Genomic DNA, 16,049 nt, shown 5'->3' with positions numbered 1-16,049 from the left:
AGGTCCATCCCTGCTCTCCATCATTAACCTCTCACTTGTCTCTGGCCACGTCCCCTCTTATTTTAAAACAGCCACAGTTCAGCCACTTTTAAAAAAGTCTGGTTTGGATCCTGCACTACCTATTAGTTTTGGCCCATTTCAAAGCTCCCTTTTATTTCAAACATTTTAGAAAAAATTGTTGCTGAACAACTTTTAACCGTTTTAAATGAGCACAATATTTTAGACAAATGCACTCCACTGAAACCGCACTTTTAAGAGTAACAAATGATATAATGATGGCATCAGATGCCAGGAGATGCTCAATTTTGGTCTTGTTGGACCTTAGTGCCGCTTTCGACACGATTGATCACCCCACACTAATAAATAGGCTCAGGGATCGGGTAGGGGTTACTGGGAAGGCCCTTGACTGGTTCACTTCATATGTTTCAGATAGGACATTTTCAGTGGCAGTAGGTCCCCATATCTCAGACTATGTTCCCCTCTCCTGTGGGGTCCCCCAAGGTTCGGTCCTGGGACCAACCTTATTTGCACTTTATATGCTACCCTTAGGTCACCTTATTAGCACTTTTAATAACATTTCTTATCATTTTTATGCAGATGATATCCAGCTTTACTATTCTTTTAACACTAAGTGTCCTGCTGATTTTAATTTTGATATTTTACTTGAATGCATATCAGCCATTAAAGCCTGGATGGCAAATAATTACCTCCAGCTAAATAACGACAAAACTGAGGTACTTATTGTGGCCCCTGACAATATTGTGCCTAAAGTTTTGGCCTGCATCGGGCCCCTCAAACACAATGTGCGTCCAAACATCAGGAACCTTGGCGTCAATTTTGACCAATCCATGCACTTTGACACTCATATTAAATCAGTTACCCGGACATGCTTTTTTCACCTCAGAAACATCGCCAAGCTTAGAGCAATAGTCACACACGGAACTGGAACAAATTATCCATGCATTTGTTTCCTCAAGGCTTGATTATTGTAACTCTTTTCACCTGCTTAAATAAAACCACCATGGACCGCCTTCAAATGATCCAAAATGCTGCAGCCAGACTACTCACTAGGTCCAGCAAATTCTGCCACATCACCCCAATCCTGGCCTCCTTGCATTGGCTTCCGGTGAACTTCAGGGTTCAGTTCAAGGTACTTGTGCTCACCTTCAGAGCGATGCATGATCAGGCCCCTGGCTACTTGATTGACCTGGTACCTCGTTATGTGCCCAGAAGGGCCCTTAGGTCTGCAAATCAGGGTCTATTAGACCCACCCTCCACCAAACTAAAAACTAAAGGTGACAAATCATTTCAGGCCGTAGCAGCCAAACTTTGGAATGCTCTCCCACTAGCACTGAGATTTTCCTCCTCTGTGGGCATTTTTAAAAATAGCCTCAAAACGTTTCTCTTTAAACAAGCATTTGTGGATGGTTCAACCTGATTTTAATTAACCTACCTTTTGTTTTATGATGTACATATGATGATCATATTGTTGTCCTGTTGAGCTGAATTGTACAGCACATGTTTTATTCTGCATTGTTTTGCTTGTTTACCTTGTTCTGTATTTTTATTGTATGTAAAGCACTTTGTGAGTCCTCTCTGTGAAAGGTGCTATATAAATAAAATGTACTTACTTACTTACTGGCCTCGACAGCCCATACATCCAAATAGAAAAGTCCTATCTGATTGCATTAAACGTTAGACTCACTTTGCCACTCGATTTATGCATGCACATACCCTTTTTTAAGTCCACTGTATTTGTATTAAAGTTCATAAAGTTAACATAACTTTAACAAAATGCATTTGAAACTGAAAGTAAAATTTACTTTTGAATCCAATAAAATGCAATGTGGCCCCCTGGAATGAGTTCGGAAATAATGTGGCTCTCCCCATCAAAGTTGCCCACCCCTGGCCCCTGGCGTAAAGCATGTAGAACAGGCAAAAGACAATTTAGATACTCACAAATCATCTTTGAAACTGAGTGCAAACTTGGCCTGATCTCCAATGGCTGACATCTGACCTCCCTCCAGATATGAATTCTCAGTGACCGCCCCTCTGAACAGAAACAGGGGTTAGTTCTAAATAGACACACAGCCGTTCAGCAACTACGGCTCCTTCAAGTACTGACCACTTACATGGCCTTTTTTCCTTCACTCTTCATTCATGGGAAATTCAAAATCAGCTGATCAATGCCAACTACACCTCTCTCCTTAGTTAGCATGTGGACAAAATAAAGCTTGAGTTGTACACTAGACTTTTTTTTTATAATAGTGCTCTCATGTTTCCAGTTACTACTGTGTATGCAAGACACAACTTTTGTTAATATGAATTGTATTGTTAGCTTCCAACTAGTCAGGTTGGCTGGTGTTTGAGTAAGTGACAAAGTCTAAACACAACATGAGTAGTAGTGACTACAACCCAAATCCCTCCAAGCCAGTGAACATGGACCCACCTGTTGTCAGCCCCATCTCTAATTTTAGCCACTGTAGAGGCAGCTACTGGAAGGCCTGGGCCAGAGCCCAATGTCACATTCCCCAGTGTGGCACGGCCGATCCTGCACACAGAGTTGTCTAGGAAGCTGGGGAATCCCTCATCCTGCAAGTTGCAAAAACTGTCTGCCATGGTGTGAAATGGACGGGAGAAAGCCAGCTGTGCAGTGGCTCAAGTTGACTTCATGAGAACATCATTAGGAGCACTGCAGAATGAGGAGTAGGATGGCACAGCATAACAAAATACGTTTCAACGATGCACAGAGATAATGTAAAACCACTGTCTTAAGTGTTATCACAAATTCTGTAAACGCTTACTTTCTAATGCACCAGTCATTTAGTCACTGTGAAACTCACACCTAACAGTATTATGGTGTCAACCTTGACAAAAAAAACCTTAATATACATGAATGTGAGAAACCATGACGAACATTGTTATGTACCCTGCTGTCTAGCAAATTGGCTAACAGAAAGCTAACAGCTAAAAACAATTGATGTTGCCAAACTCACAAAGCAATTCCTGAATCGTGATTTGCCATAGTCATTGAGCCTCTACTTAAAAGTACAATGAGATAAACACATGGGTTCCGTTTAAAAAAGGCGGATTGCAAACCTTCAGTAATGACCAAAGACAAGAACATTGCCTCCAATCCACTACAAATGTAATGTAAAAGTCGTGCGTTGAGTTCAACTCACTCAATCTTAAGAGTTGAGATGGAGGCACAGTCACTACGGTTCAGTCACCTTCGATCCAGAGTTTAGCGGCTAGCCTAATATTAGTTGAAGGAAACGAGAAGGTTGGGTTACTCCTCGTTCATTCGGATGCTGCTACATGATTCTTGTCCATAAAAAGCTCATTACAAACAAACCAAACGATGCATTAGTTTGAGGAATCTCACGCAGTGTTAAAGTCAAGATATCCCACAGGAAGCCCGCGCGAGCGTCACTTCGTGTAGGCGGGACTTGTGGTAGGTTTATACAGTCTTGATTGGACAAACACACTGAAGGGAAGGGCGTTCTGAATGACTATGGGGTATCGTCACTGTCACTCTGCTGCACTTTGCCCGGTAGGGTCCGCCCTGGACCGATTTGAAAACATCGAAAACATTCATTTCATTGATTATCAAGAAGCCAAGGAGCCTAGGGACACACACGACACGACACGAATGGATGAACAAGATCGTTATAAATATATAGTCCATCAGATATACCTGCTTTACACACACACACACACACACACACACACAATGTGGAACGCCCAACCAACGGTCATTAAGACATGCGAATCCCTTGACTCCTTCAAAACCGCTCTCAAAGGGCACCTCTACGGATGGCTGCAATTTGAAACTGCAGGCCCCCGTAAAATCTGAATCCCCCACCCACCCCGTTTTCCCCTCACTCACTGTATTTCCCCTTTTGCCTTTTACCTCTTTTATGATGATTTCCTGTTTTTTTCCCGCTATAATGAAGTGTATATTTGTATGTCTCTAAATGTTATGATGAATTGAACAAAGTGGACCCTCTTGTAAACAGGTCTAGTGCTTTATTGGTCGTCCACTCACAGTCACAGAACATCCCACTCCACTGACACATGCCTCCTCTATTTGAGCAACCACATCAAACACGAGGTGGACGCTGGAAAATACTGCGGCATGGTCATCCTGGAGGCCAATCTTTCCGGTGATAAAATGGCCACCAACGTAATCAAAAAAGTCAATCAAAGAACAAGATTCCTTTACAGGATCTCCTCACTGGTCAGCAAAAACACCTTGAAGACCTTAACAGGAGCCCTCGTACAAGGTTTCTTTGACTATGCATCCACCTCTTGGTACCACAGCACCTCAAAGGCCCTTAAAACAAGGCTCCAGACCTCCCAAAACAAACTGGTCAGGCTCCTACTTGGCCTCACCCCCCGAACCCACCTCACCCCTGCCCACTTTGACAGGCTGGGATGGCTTAGGGTCGACGACAGAGTACAGCATCTTGCAATGGGTCTGGTCCACAAGATTCGATACACCACCAAGATACCCATGTACCTGTCTAAATACTTCCTTAATGTAAACGAAGTCCACACCCACAACACCAGAGGGAGTGCAACAAACCATGTACAACCCAGATTCGGCACAAACAAACAAGGGACTAAATTATTTTCGCTCCTATGCCACCAAAATGTGGAACGCCCTACCAACAGACATGTGAATCACTTGACTCCTTCAAAACCGCTCTCAAAGGGCACCTACGGATGGCTGCAATTCGAAACTGGCCTCTGTAAAATCTGAATCAATCAAATCAAACACACACACATACAGGGGGGCCCTAAATTGCCTTTTTAACTATTTTGAAAAACATTAAAATTGTTCAACTAGCCGATCTACATCAACATGTTGTGAGCTTGCATTTGAACTATTAAAAAAAATCAAAATAGTAAAAAAGGCAAAGATGTTTAGGGATAAGGAGTTTAGCACTGACGAAAATAGGGCCCAGTCTTTGATAAATATGTTATTACCAAGTCATGTAAAAAGTGTGATGGATGCTAGTCAAGTAGACAGAGTTCTTGTAGGCTGTAACGTGTTTTGCTGGGCAGCTGTAGGCCTCCTTAAATAGCAGGCAGCTGAGCTGCCCACTGAAGGAAATTAGGAACTATGTCATGCATTTATATTTTTGCACTAGATGTAAAATCTGAGCAATTTGTGGAAAGTGGAAGTGGAAATACAAATAGCATGATTGTTTTTTCTTGTTTGAACAAATACGTGCCCATGTAAAATAACCAGTTTCCTCCCCAGAGTTCAGTCAGTACTTAAATTATGACCCCTACCCTACATAATGATTCCATGCCTACAACTGTATTATGTGGTGCATGTCTTCCACCCAGGCAGAAAGCATCAAAGGAATTTTGGCTTAAAGCCATCTTCAAATACATCAGTGTGTGATTCTGAATCAGGTGCTATTAATGGACGTTGCCCAACAGTAGCTGCTTCACATGGTTAGTCGGTCATTCACAAAAGCTTAGTCAGATGATATCATGTGAGCTTTATTAATAGTTATTGAACTAATAATAAAGCCCACATGATATCTGACTCATCTGGACTATAATGTCCATTGTGCACTGATAATAGGTGAGATGTGTTGTATCTCCCATTATATAGAAAATCTTTCATGACCTCTCTAATCTAACCAGATTATTGAGAATGTAACATTACATTAAAGAAGAATTCCATACTATAAGGCGTTACCTTTATTTGTAGTCGTTACGTCCCCACCAGAGGTCCAGGTGTTATTTTGTGCAAAAGTGCATTATTGGCTATTTCTCCTACCATTCTCCATAAGCCCTCAATGGGAGTTGGGTTTTTGTGCTAATTCGCTTATTTCTATCGAAATAAATAGTAGTGTGCAGCTTGGGATACCATTTACATTATGAAGAGAGGATAGAGGATTTTTGAGCAATGGAAATAAGCGAATTACACCCCATAGTCCCATTCAATTCATTGAGGGCTTATGGTAGGGGAAATGGCCAATAATGTGCTTTTGCACAAAATAACACCTTGACCTCTTTGGTGGGGACGTAACAACTACAAATAAAGGTAAGAAAGCCTTCTAGTATGACTTACTTGACTTAATCCTCTTTACCCCGCCGAGGGGCATAGGGTGTCCACCAGAGCTCTCCATCTTCTAGTATGGAATTCTCCTTTAAACACACTGACGACTCAAACCATCAAGATTTCTGGAAATCCAATGTTCCTGTCATTTATTTTATTATTAAATGAAATAATCATGGACACACACAGAACATTGGAATACAAAGCTGTATAGTATTTAAAGTTGCAGTCTGTTCTCTCAGGCCAGTATTAAAATACTTGTATAGAATCTTTGTGCATGTATAAGGGTTCTCCCTTCTAAATATTATACATACATTGCTATTGCTTGTTTACCTTGGTGCACCAAACACCATAGTATAATAAACAGTAAAAAAAAAGAAATAAAGAAAAAGGAATATTCACCAAACTAAAACATGAGTTGCATGTCCCCACCCAAGAAAATGTAAAACATTGAGGGAAAGAAAATGACATCAAGCGTCACTGCCCTTCAGCCTCTGGTAAGGGTAACAATGCTCTAGAATAGAGTTTGTGCAGAGGTGTCTGTTGCTGAGGTTGCATGGGCTCAGTGTCACAGTGCTCTATGAGGGAAGGAGGAGGCAGCAGGAGACCATACCTGGACCCAGCTCTGGGCGGATCCAGTGGTGGAAAGAAATACCTGGGGTAACAATGGGATGGGTGACAAGAAAGAACAGACACACATGGACAGGGGGAAATGAAAATGCCATCATAGTAATACAGAGGCAAGGTGGAAATTAGTGGAGGGGAATTATACATTGAAAGAGTGTTATATGATAAATGTATGTTCCAAGAACAGGAAATAAAGACTTGTTGATGCATGTTGAACAGAGAGCAGATAATGTGACATAAGTGAGATTTATTTTCAGGGGTCAAGTGGTGTTTATATGAAGAACCGTTCACAGCTGTAAAGCACAAAACCATGCCGTAATCATGCTAAGATACCCTCTCCTTCTCCTCCAGGTAGAAAGTGTGCATCACCCATGGTCTTGCATTTCTAATCCATTAGGACAAATGGCACATGCTGATACAGAGAAGGCATTATTAGTAGAAAGATGCAGAATGCTGGTATATCTTCGGAGAGGTCAGGTGCCGCAGGGGAGGGGCATAGGGATTTCTCTTGCCAATCCTGTGTGCATGCAACAAGCGGTAAAATAACACATTATTCCAATCAACACCAATTCAAGCAGATATTATTCAAGAACACCTTTATACAAAGTAAATTTACATTTTCTTTTACATTTACAGTACATTTTTTTCAAATGTATATTTAGTAGCAATGTTGATATCAATAGGATAAAGCAATCAATTTAACCTCAACAAAAAATAAACAATGCCCAGTCTTTAGTTATCCTGCTTAGCAGAGCAGTGTAAATTCCAAGCACCGCAAGCAAGGGAATGTGAGATGCATTCATTCATACTAGTCACAAGGGTGTTTAGCTTGAATCTAAAAAAGAAAACAGCCACAAACTTCAGCTTAATTCTCACTGTCTGAAGGATAAATCCTGTCTACATGCATGCCATTATTTTTATACAAATTGTGAGCTATGCACAATTTAGTTTAACATCTCAATTCTCAATTACATTTTCATACATCGCTACTAATGAATGACCATTTATACATTCATACTTTGTGCATTCATTCCGTCCTCCTTGTCTGTTATTGCAGTCGGTTAATAGGATTCCAATTACACTCTTCCACTCGGCAAAGAGTTTGGCAACAGTTGGTTAAGGTGATGCCCATTTACGTTTAGTCAATATGTAAATGAAAGCGATGTAGTTTATATGTGATGTAAATATTTACATCACATTTATATACTTTAGTAATTTTTACAAAACTACTGTTCATCATTTTCCAAAGTTTACATTTACAAAATTGATAGTCCAGAACAATAAAATTACCAAATGGATTGAACCTTACGCTGTAACATGCAATGGTAGAAAAACATAAAAGAGTGAGATTAGGGAACACCAGCTTTTGTGGTGACAGCCTGTTTGGTGAAAGTCAGAAGCCAAGCTCTTTGCATGAGTGCAGCCTTGGGTCAGTTTGGGCCCAATAGTTGTCAGTGAGCGGCTGTATCAAGTCCCAGTCAGTGTGAGGCATTGTGAGACATCAGCTCTGCTGGTTGAGTTGGGTGAGTGGCGTCAGGCGTACCACACCACCTACCTTCCTGCAGACGTCCCATTCAGAACATTCTGGGAGGTCTGAACGGAAGAGCCCAGTACGGTGCTCATGGCGGTTGGCTGACCAGAGGAACCACTCAAAGGACTGCCATCTCCCTTCAGGATGCCTGTGCACTTCCAGTTGTCCATGTAGTTTGCTGCAGAATGAGAGACAGTGGTAGTCTGAATAGCCGAGCGTCTTAATTAAATATGCTTATTGCTTTGCCCAATAAGCTAACTGTGTTGGGCAAAAGTAATAAAAACACTAGGTAATGACAGTGACACATCCACTACATTAAGTTTCTTTGAATGGGGAAAAGATGCTCATTCAATGCCATTTGTTGTATTTTGAGGAATCTTAATTTTCTTTTATTATCTGAAAATAAAAATGAATCAGCAGCCACAATGAACAACTGTCAATCATATGCTCACCTTTCCAGAGGCGTACACAGCCGTCATCACCAGAGGAGGCCAATAAGGTGCTGGTGATGTTCCAGCTCACTCGCCACACCTGGGAGTTATGGTTGTCAAACTGAGCCACAATCTGCACCTCAAACTTTGTGGGCCCTGTAGAAGTGCTCTCCTTTCTGTCAGGTGGATTCAGGAATTAGGAATTAGTTATTTAATCTTCAGAAATGAAGGAAAACAATTAGTTATTTACATCAGAGCATGTGCATAGGTCTTTCCACGTTTAGTTGTGAAACACAACTGCCAATGCCATAGAGCAGCAATTTCATGACAATTGAGTTTCTAGTGACAGCAGCTGCTGGTTTTTAATCAGGCAGTCCACACACATAACTGAGCCCTGGCCACCAGACACTAGTCAACCGAGTAAGCCTACCTCAGAGGCACCAGCTTGAAGATTCTGACATCTTTGGTTGCGATGGCGAGCACGTGAAAAGATCTTCCCAGGTTTGGAGCAAATGCAATGTCATGCACAGCATCAGTAACCGTCACCAGTGTCTCAGCTTTAGCATATTTCCTTTTTAATGATAGTGGGAGATATTACGTTTTTAATATTTCAATAAACAGATTGGTAGTATTTACTTGTAGAACTTGAGTGAAACTCTTAACTCACCTTGTGTTCTCATTGTACTCATAGATCTGAACCTTCCCACCATATGTTACATTGCTGTCATCACTCCCCACTGCAATCATTGGTGCATGGGCACGAGAGCTGTGTGGTGGTGTAATAAAATACAGGAAAAAGCATTTAATCTAAATTTCCCAGAGCCGTCACTCATTGTATAATTTAACAGGAAATAACATATGATCAACCCCCACACAGCCTTTGTTTACATCTGGTTCATGTCTCGGTTCCTGTGTATCGACAAAATACGGTAAAGATAATGGCGGTGGCGGTAGAATCCATTAATATGCGCTGAAGGTAAATGTGCTGCCTGCAAACAATATTTAGTTTCAGGTGGCTAGAGTTAAAAAACTACTGCTGGGTACCATTAGTTATTGGACGGAAAGTATACCAGTCACTGGTGATTTTCCCACAAATTGATAGAAAATATAATCTACCTCTCAAGTTTGATTGAACTCTAGAACTAGGGCTGGGAAATACTGTGCATTGCTAAATTCACAACAAAGAAGCAGCCCTGTTGTGTTTCCATAATGAATCAGGTAAGTGTGGAGTAACACTGCACTATGATAAACACTGATTTAATTAATTTTTTCCTAAATACAGGTTTAATGTTGGTTTTAAAAACGCCATCGACAATGAAGGGAAAATTTATGTCATTTTGTCCCTAACAAACATTAAATGCCATTCACAATAAAGATAATTTAATGTTTGTTTTGTCACCGTTTATTTTACATCACAATTACATCACCTAAACATAGCAACATGAGTTAGACTTTAATATATTAGCGCCCCTCACTTCACACAGGTGTGATTATTGTTCTACAGGAAGTCAGTGAGATTGGACTTTTAGGGACTTGGCATAGTTGGCATCCATCTATTGTTAATTATATATCTATTTTATGCCCAAGAAAAAGTCTGAAAATCATATTTTACAATTCAACTCATCTTTAACATCTGAAACACTTTCCAATACATCTAATCCAGGGGTTCCCAAACTGTGGTGCGTGCACCCCTTGTGGTACTACACAAACGCCCACTAGTCTAGGGGGTGCGTGACATGAAAAGGGTAATGGCGGTTTTATGGTGTTATTTTATTAGCACAAACAGCAAAATCCGGTAAACCACCGTTGTAACGAGATGTATAGAGCAGCTGCGTGTCTATAAAGCAGCTGCGAGTCTCAGTGCAGTGACATTTTGATAATTTGCCATAATCATATTAAAAAATGCATAATTTTCAGCCAAATACAACGAGACTTATAGTGTTGGGGGGTGCGGCCAAAAGAGTGTGGGGACCGCTGATCTAATCTATAGTGCACTGACTGTACGTATATAAAAGGTCTAACCTAGAGGGGTTCCAAGAGATGCAGCTGCAGCTCAGTTTGCAGGAGATCTCATGCTGCAGGGACCACTGGCTCAGGTTCATCACATCAGGAGCTTCATAGATCCTCACAACTCCATCTGCAGAGCATGTGGTCAACATGAGGCCCATGTGTTTGGGTGCAAACTTCACATCAGTCACTGATGTTCTACTGTCCACCAATGTGGTCCTCTTTATCTGAAAACAACAACAAAAAAGGTGTGAGATTTTTGGATTAGACCAAGCAAATTAACTTAAAAGTAAACGACTCGGGCAAATACAATAACATACTGTACATGTACTCTCGTCTCAGTACATTTTCTAGTTTTTTATTGAATCAACTCAGATTTATATGTGGCCGACAGTTTAATCTGATCACTGTTTACTGTTGAAACAAAACGGAGTTCAGCATCTTTTTTTTTGTTGTTCCAATACCCATACAGGAAAAGCTGCCGATACTGCCCAAAATTCTGGTATCGGCTAAATATTAGTCTATATGCCAATCCAATACCATGTAATTTATCACAACTTTCATTTACAATATTTTGAATGCTTCAGTTGATGTTACATGTGCTCTTACTGTACTATTTACATTTGTATTCTTGTAGCTGCAACTTGTTATTGGAGTTTTTAATTATTCCTAGATGAGTGGTTCTCAAAGGTTTTAATTTCAAGGGTTCCATTTGTACACTCCGACTCGAGTTACAGACCTGTAAGGGTCCATTTGTAATTATTAGACCCCACTAGATGTTTGAGGGGCGCTAGTCCATTTATGATGATCTATGATAAGAGTGCCTCTCACTTCACACAAGTGTGATTTTTTCATTACACGGCACACGCTGGTATCAGATAGGTACTCTTAACGGAATCGTTCTCGGAAAGGAAAAATGTAATGGGAATTTGGGAATCTAATTTACCGGTAGCTATTATCAAATCTTTATGGATAGGTAAATGGCCACTTAGACACTCCCACTTGGACACTTTCCAGCCGGGCTCATTCATGCCAATGTAAATATCATGGAGTCTAACTAACCCATGTTATGCTCAGTTGTGATTGGACCATAGCAGTTTGGGGAGGGGCTTTGCTATAGGTCAATTATCGGTTGATTTTCACTCAAATCCGCTAACAGAAGTCAATAAGTCATACTAACCCAGTGGCTCTGTCCTCGTTGTTTGTCATTGGATTCTCCTACTATCTCCTCCCAGACGGCAGCTGTCCTGTCGAAGGAACAGGACGCCAGCACCTGTCCAAACTCTGGATGAGCCCACGTCACTCTCCACACAGAGCCACTGTGCGTCTGGACAGAAATATTAAAGAGTAAAGACTACTGTCAAATCAGTCAATTCCAAAGCCTGACTGAGGCAAAGAAAATGGCAAAACTATGCATAAAAAAAATGATACAGCCACTTGAGAAATGTGAAGCTTGCTCAGCAAGTAGTTTACCTTCCAGCTAGCTGTGCAGTGCCACTCTCCATTCTCACTTTTGTCCCATACCTGGATGTAATCAGATGACATGTTAAAGTGACTGTCATCCACATCTGTGGCTGTGCTTAGCTCCGGTCCATAGCACTAATGCCCTTTGCTGCTATTGCATTAAGGCTCTGCCACTCTTTGCTTCTAGCCCTCGCATGAAACCCAGACCAGCCTCTCCTGGTAGTAGGCGTTCTAATTAAACAAACCGCTCTGCAGGTAGACCACATGACATACCCCTAAAAAAAATATATATATATATATATATATATATATACTGTAAGTATTTTTGCCATTTGCCACTTGAATTAAGGTGACTTGATTGATTGACATCAAAAAGTGCCTGTCAGCTCAAACCCATATTCCACAATGCAATACTTTGTTTTCAGGAGTAGGCCTATTCCACACAGACATCATAGCACTGTAGCATTATACAGTTACATATTAAAAAAACAAAAAACCCTACCAGTTCCATTTCCTCCCCTCTATTCCTCAAGTGCACATAGGTACATAAATAAATAAAAATATTTCATCAATGGGATAATACAGTAATTTGGTTGGTAGATCTTGTTGAGCTCGTCATTTTGAAAGTAGCTCGCAAGTCAAATAAGTGTGGGCAGAGCTATGGACCAGAGCTAGGCTTAGCCCCTCTCGGAACCCCCTGGGTCAGCCCAATCCGAACCGAACCGGGCTGACCCGTAGGGTCCCTGTGCGTTACTTTGTTTTCGTATGGAAATGTTGGAACGCGGACATAAATATCCTCGGTAACATCGTGTCTGCGCCGTTTGACTCGTTTGAGTTTGAGTTATTCTGAAGGTGTCAACTATAAGTACCTATACATACCGCTGCGAATTCTCTTGTGTCGCGGAAGCCGTTAAGTATTTTTAATCTTCGTTTGACCGATTTGGTCGCTTTGATTCTTCCTACGTTCCTGCCTCTGATCTGCTCTGTCATAGCTATAGCGCCACTAGCTAGCCAGTACAATGAGGTGTCAATAAACAAGGAAGGAAGAGAAGAATCAAAGCGACCAAATCGGTCAAACAAAGATTAAAAATACTTAACGGCTTCCGCGCCACAGGAGATATTCGCAGCGGTATTTATAGGTACTTAAAGTTCACACATTCAGAAGCCCTCAAACGAAAAAAAAGTCCTCAAAGAGCAGAGAAGGACGTATCCGAAGGTGTTTACGTTTATTTATGTGTGCGTACCCGGTGGCAGGGTGGAGGGGGAATAGGACCCCATGGTCTGGGTCTCAAAAATGTCAGAAACTTCAGTACCATTAGGTTCTGCTTGTAGGGCTAAGCTAGGCTGTGCTGTACCATAATATACTGCCAACAAATACACAATCTAAAAGTAAACTGTTCTTCTCTTTCACATTGCTAAATGGTGTTGACTGAAACCAATGTATACCATCAGTTTGTGAACAAGAAAATGTTTAATCTAGGTTTTATATAGATTGTCTGTTAAGCCTTTAAATTAATTACTAATGAGTGGGCTTTTGATTGCCCTAGACAGAGACACTGTCAAGTGTCAACACAGACTTGTTTTGAATGGGTCAATTTCAAACGAAAGCACAAGTCAATACAAAAACTGCTACTTTGAGGACCATGAAAAGCACCAAGACTTGTTTACATCAGTGTCCTCCATTTTCAATTCATCTGAATATTTAAAGACGTACAAAGCCAAATATACACTTCTATCAAAAACAGTAAATCATCATATAAAGAAAGGACCAGAGCTAGTACAATATTGTAAAAAAGCACAAGTAGTAACCTGTTAGGCTGCCTACTAATTAGCTAGCAGACTAACATCAGGGTTAACGATACATCAGCCGGATAAACCTTCCCCAGGCATAGAAGAAATTATATCAGGTGGTTGAGATGAGAATGGTCATGAGAAAATCAAATTAACATTGACATGCTAATGAACGCTAATAATGCTAACGTTAGCAACTGGTTGTTTATAATGTACCTTGACACTTTGGTCACTGGAACAAGTTGCCATTCTCCGGCCATGGAAATCATACGACACATCGTGGATTAAATCTTTATGATCTGCTGCAATACTTCGAGCCACAAACATGTTTGTAGCTACTAGCTATGTAGCATCACCAATCACCTCCCAGATCTCTTGCTAAAACACTAGTAGCTTTAGCTTCACTAGTAGGCAAGCTGTCTGTCACGTGTCGGTCGCTTCTTGCTTTTGTGGTTGGCGGGTATGGAGTTACATTTGTCTCTTTATTAACCAAACAAAAGAAAAATTAACCAAACAAAAGAAAAACATTTGAGAGAGAAAAAATCTAAACAGAACAAAAAACTATTTTTAATTCAAACAAATTAAAAACGCAATCAAAAAATATATTTGCAAGCAAAAAAAAATAAGATTTGAAAGAAAAGAAAAAATAATTGAGAACAAAACTTTTAAAAATTAAAAAAAAATTAAATTAATTTTTTTTTTTTTAAATTAAAAAACATTAAAAAAAATTAAAAATTAAAAATTAAACTACATAAAACAAAATACTTACTAAATGTTTGGGTAATAATAATATGTGTTGTGCTAAATAAAATGTTTTTAATGTTTTTTTTCCTTCGTTTGCGAATGAAAGTTTTTTTTTTCTCATTGCAAAACGCCTTCTCTCTCAAAACCTATGTCTTTGGTCTCGATTTTTTTTTTTTCTCTCTTGGATTATTTGTGTGAGGGGTGAAAGTTCAGAAGGCGGGTCCTACGCTGAAAAGATGTAAGACACCTCTCCATTGGCCACTGTCTTAAACCCTTGCTTAGGGTGCAAATCTCAACTGTTTTGGACGGGGGTGGGCTCGTTGGAATCGTGTCGCCCCCCTGGGGGTGTCTTTGGGGGGCTCAAGGTTCAGGGACCCCCAGGGACCCCCTGGGACCCCCCAGGGACCCCCAAATGGTAACTCTGTCATTTCTCAACCGTTTTTGACGGGGGTGGGCTTGTTGTGATTGTGTCGCCCCCCTGGGGGCGTCTTTGTGGGTCTCAAGGTTCAGGGACCCCCCAGGGACCCCCCAGGGACCCCCCAGGGACCCCCTAGGGACCCCCAAATGGTAACTGTCATTTCTCAACTGTTTTGGACGGGGGTGGGCTCGTTGGAATCGTGTCGCCCCCCTGGGGGCGTCTTTAGGGGGCTCAAGGTTCAGGGACCCCGAGGGACCCCCCGGGACCCCCCAGGGACCCCCAAATGGTAACTCTGTCATTTCTCAACTGTTTTGGACGGGGGTGGGCTCGTTGGAATCGTGTCGCCTCCCTGGGGGTGTCTTTGGGGGGCTCAAGGTTCAGGGACCCCCAGGGACCCCCTGGGACCCCCCAGGGACCCCCAAATGGTAACTCTGTCATTTCTCAACCGTTTTTGACAGGGGTGGGCTTGTTGTGATTGTGTCGCCCCCCTGGGGGCGTCTTTGTGGGTCTCAAGGTTCAGGGACCCCCAGGGACCCCCCAGGGACCCCCAAATGGTAACTCTGTCATTTCTCAACCGTTTTGGACGGCGGTGGGCTCGTTGGAATCGTGTCGCCCCCCTGGGGGCGTCTTTAGGGGGCTCAAGGTTCAGGGACCCCAAGGGACCCCCCGGGACCCCCCAGGGACCCCCAAATGTTAACTCTGTCATTTCTCAACCGTTTTGGACGGCGGTGGGCTTGTTGTGATTGTGTCGCCCCCCTGGGGGCGTCTTTGTGGGTCTCAAGGTTCAAGGACCCCCAGGGACCCCCCAGGGACCCCCAAATGGTAACTCTGTCATTTCTCAACCGTTTTGGACGGCGGTGGGCTCGTTGGAATCGTGTCGCCCCCCTGGGGGCGTCTTTAGGGGGCTCAAGGTTCAGGGACCCCAAGGGACCCCCCGGGACCCCCCAGGGACCC

The 16,049-nt window shown here is 41.9% G+C and overlaps 2 protein-coding genes across 5 annotated transcripts in view; both read right to left on the bottom strand.

Moving 5' to 3' along the window:
• Nucleotides 1–3,396, bottom strand: part of cep192 (centrosomal protein 192) — a 43,534-nt gene extending 40,138 nt beyond the window's left edge. For all 3 annotated transcript variants that reach the window (XM_083761081.1, XM_083761083.1, XM_083761082.1), the window contains exons 1-3: nt 3,183–3,396; nt 2,450–2,692; nt 1,960–2,052 (exon numbers count right to left, since the gene is read on the bottom strand). In XM_083761081.1, coding sequence (XP_083617207.1) covers nt 1,960–2,052; nt 2,450–2,619 — 263 coding nt within the window. In that variant the 5' untranslated portion in view covers nt 2,620–2,692; nt 3,183–3,396. The remainder of the gene's footprint in view (nt 1–1,959; nt 2,053–2,449; nt 2,693–3,182) is intronic.
• A 2,837-nt stretch (nt 3,397–6,233) lies between these two features.
• Nucleotides 6,234–14,337, bottom strand: seh1l (SEH1-like). Of its 2 annotated transcripts, none has more exons than XM_083760529.1 (9): nt 14,150–14,337; nt 12,152–12,202; nt 11,859–12,005; nt 10,694–10,905; nt 9,339–9,437; nt 9,102–9,242; nt 8,693–8,847; nt 8,265–8,418; nt 6,234–6,737 (listed from the first exon to the last, which is right to left on the bottom strand). In XM_083760529.1, exons 1-9 carry the CDS (start codon nt 14,258–14,260, stop codon nt 6,560–6,562), a joined length of 1,248 nt encoding a protein of 415 aa, XP_083616655.1. In that variant the 5' UTR covers nt 14,261–14,337; the 3' UTR covers nt 6,234–6,559. The 2 variants fall into 2 exon arrangements, with proteins under 2 accessions (XP_083616655.1, XP_083616656.1); XM_083760530.1 differs by lacking the exon at nt 6,234–6,737 and adding an exon at nt 6,744–7,226.
• Between the last annotated feature and the right edge of the window lie 1,712 nt (nt 14,338–16,049).

Source organism: Protomyctophum parallelum, assembly GCF_964188405.1.
Source record: "Protomyctophum parallelum genome assembly, chromosome: 3".
Taxonomy (NCBI): domain Eukaryota; kingdom Metazoa; phylum Chordata; class Actinopteri; order Myctophiformes; family Myctophidae; genus Protomyctophum; species Protomyctophum parallelum.
This window is presented reverse-complemented; position numbering and strand designations above follow the sequence as displayed.

Bases quoted from the DNA above. Each gene is read 5' to 3' on its own strand.
- seh1l (XM_083760529.1), bottom strand. From the start codon at position 14,260: ATGTTTGTGGCTCGAAGTATTGCAGCAGATCATAAAGATTTAATCCAC. The intron at 8,848-9,101 runs GTAGGCTTACTC...TCCACCTGACAG, and splicing joins TTCAAGCTGGTGCCTCTGAG to AAAGGAGAGCACTTCTACAG. The intron at 6,738-8,264 runs GTAGGTGGTGTG...TTGTTACCCCAG, and splicing joins AATGGGACGTCTGCAGGAAG to GTATTTCTTTCCACCACTGG.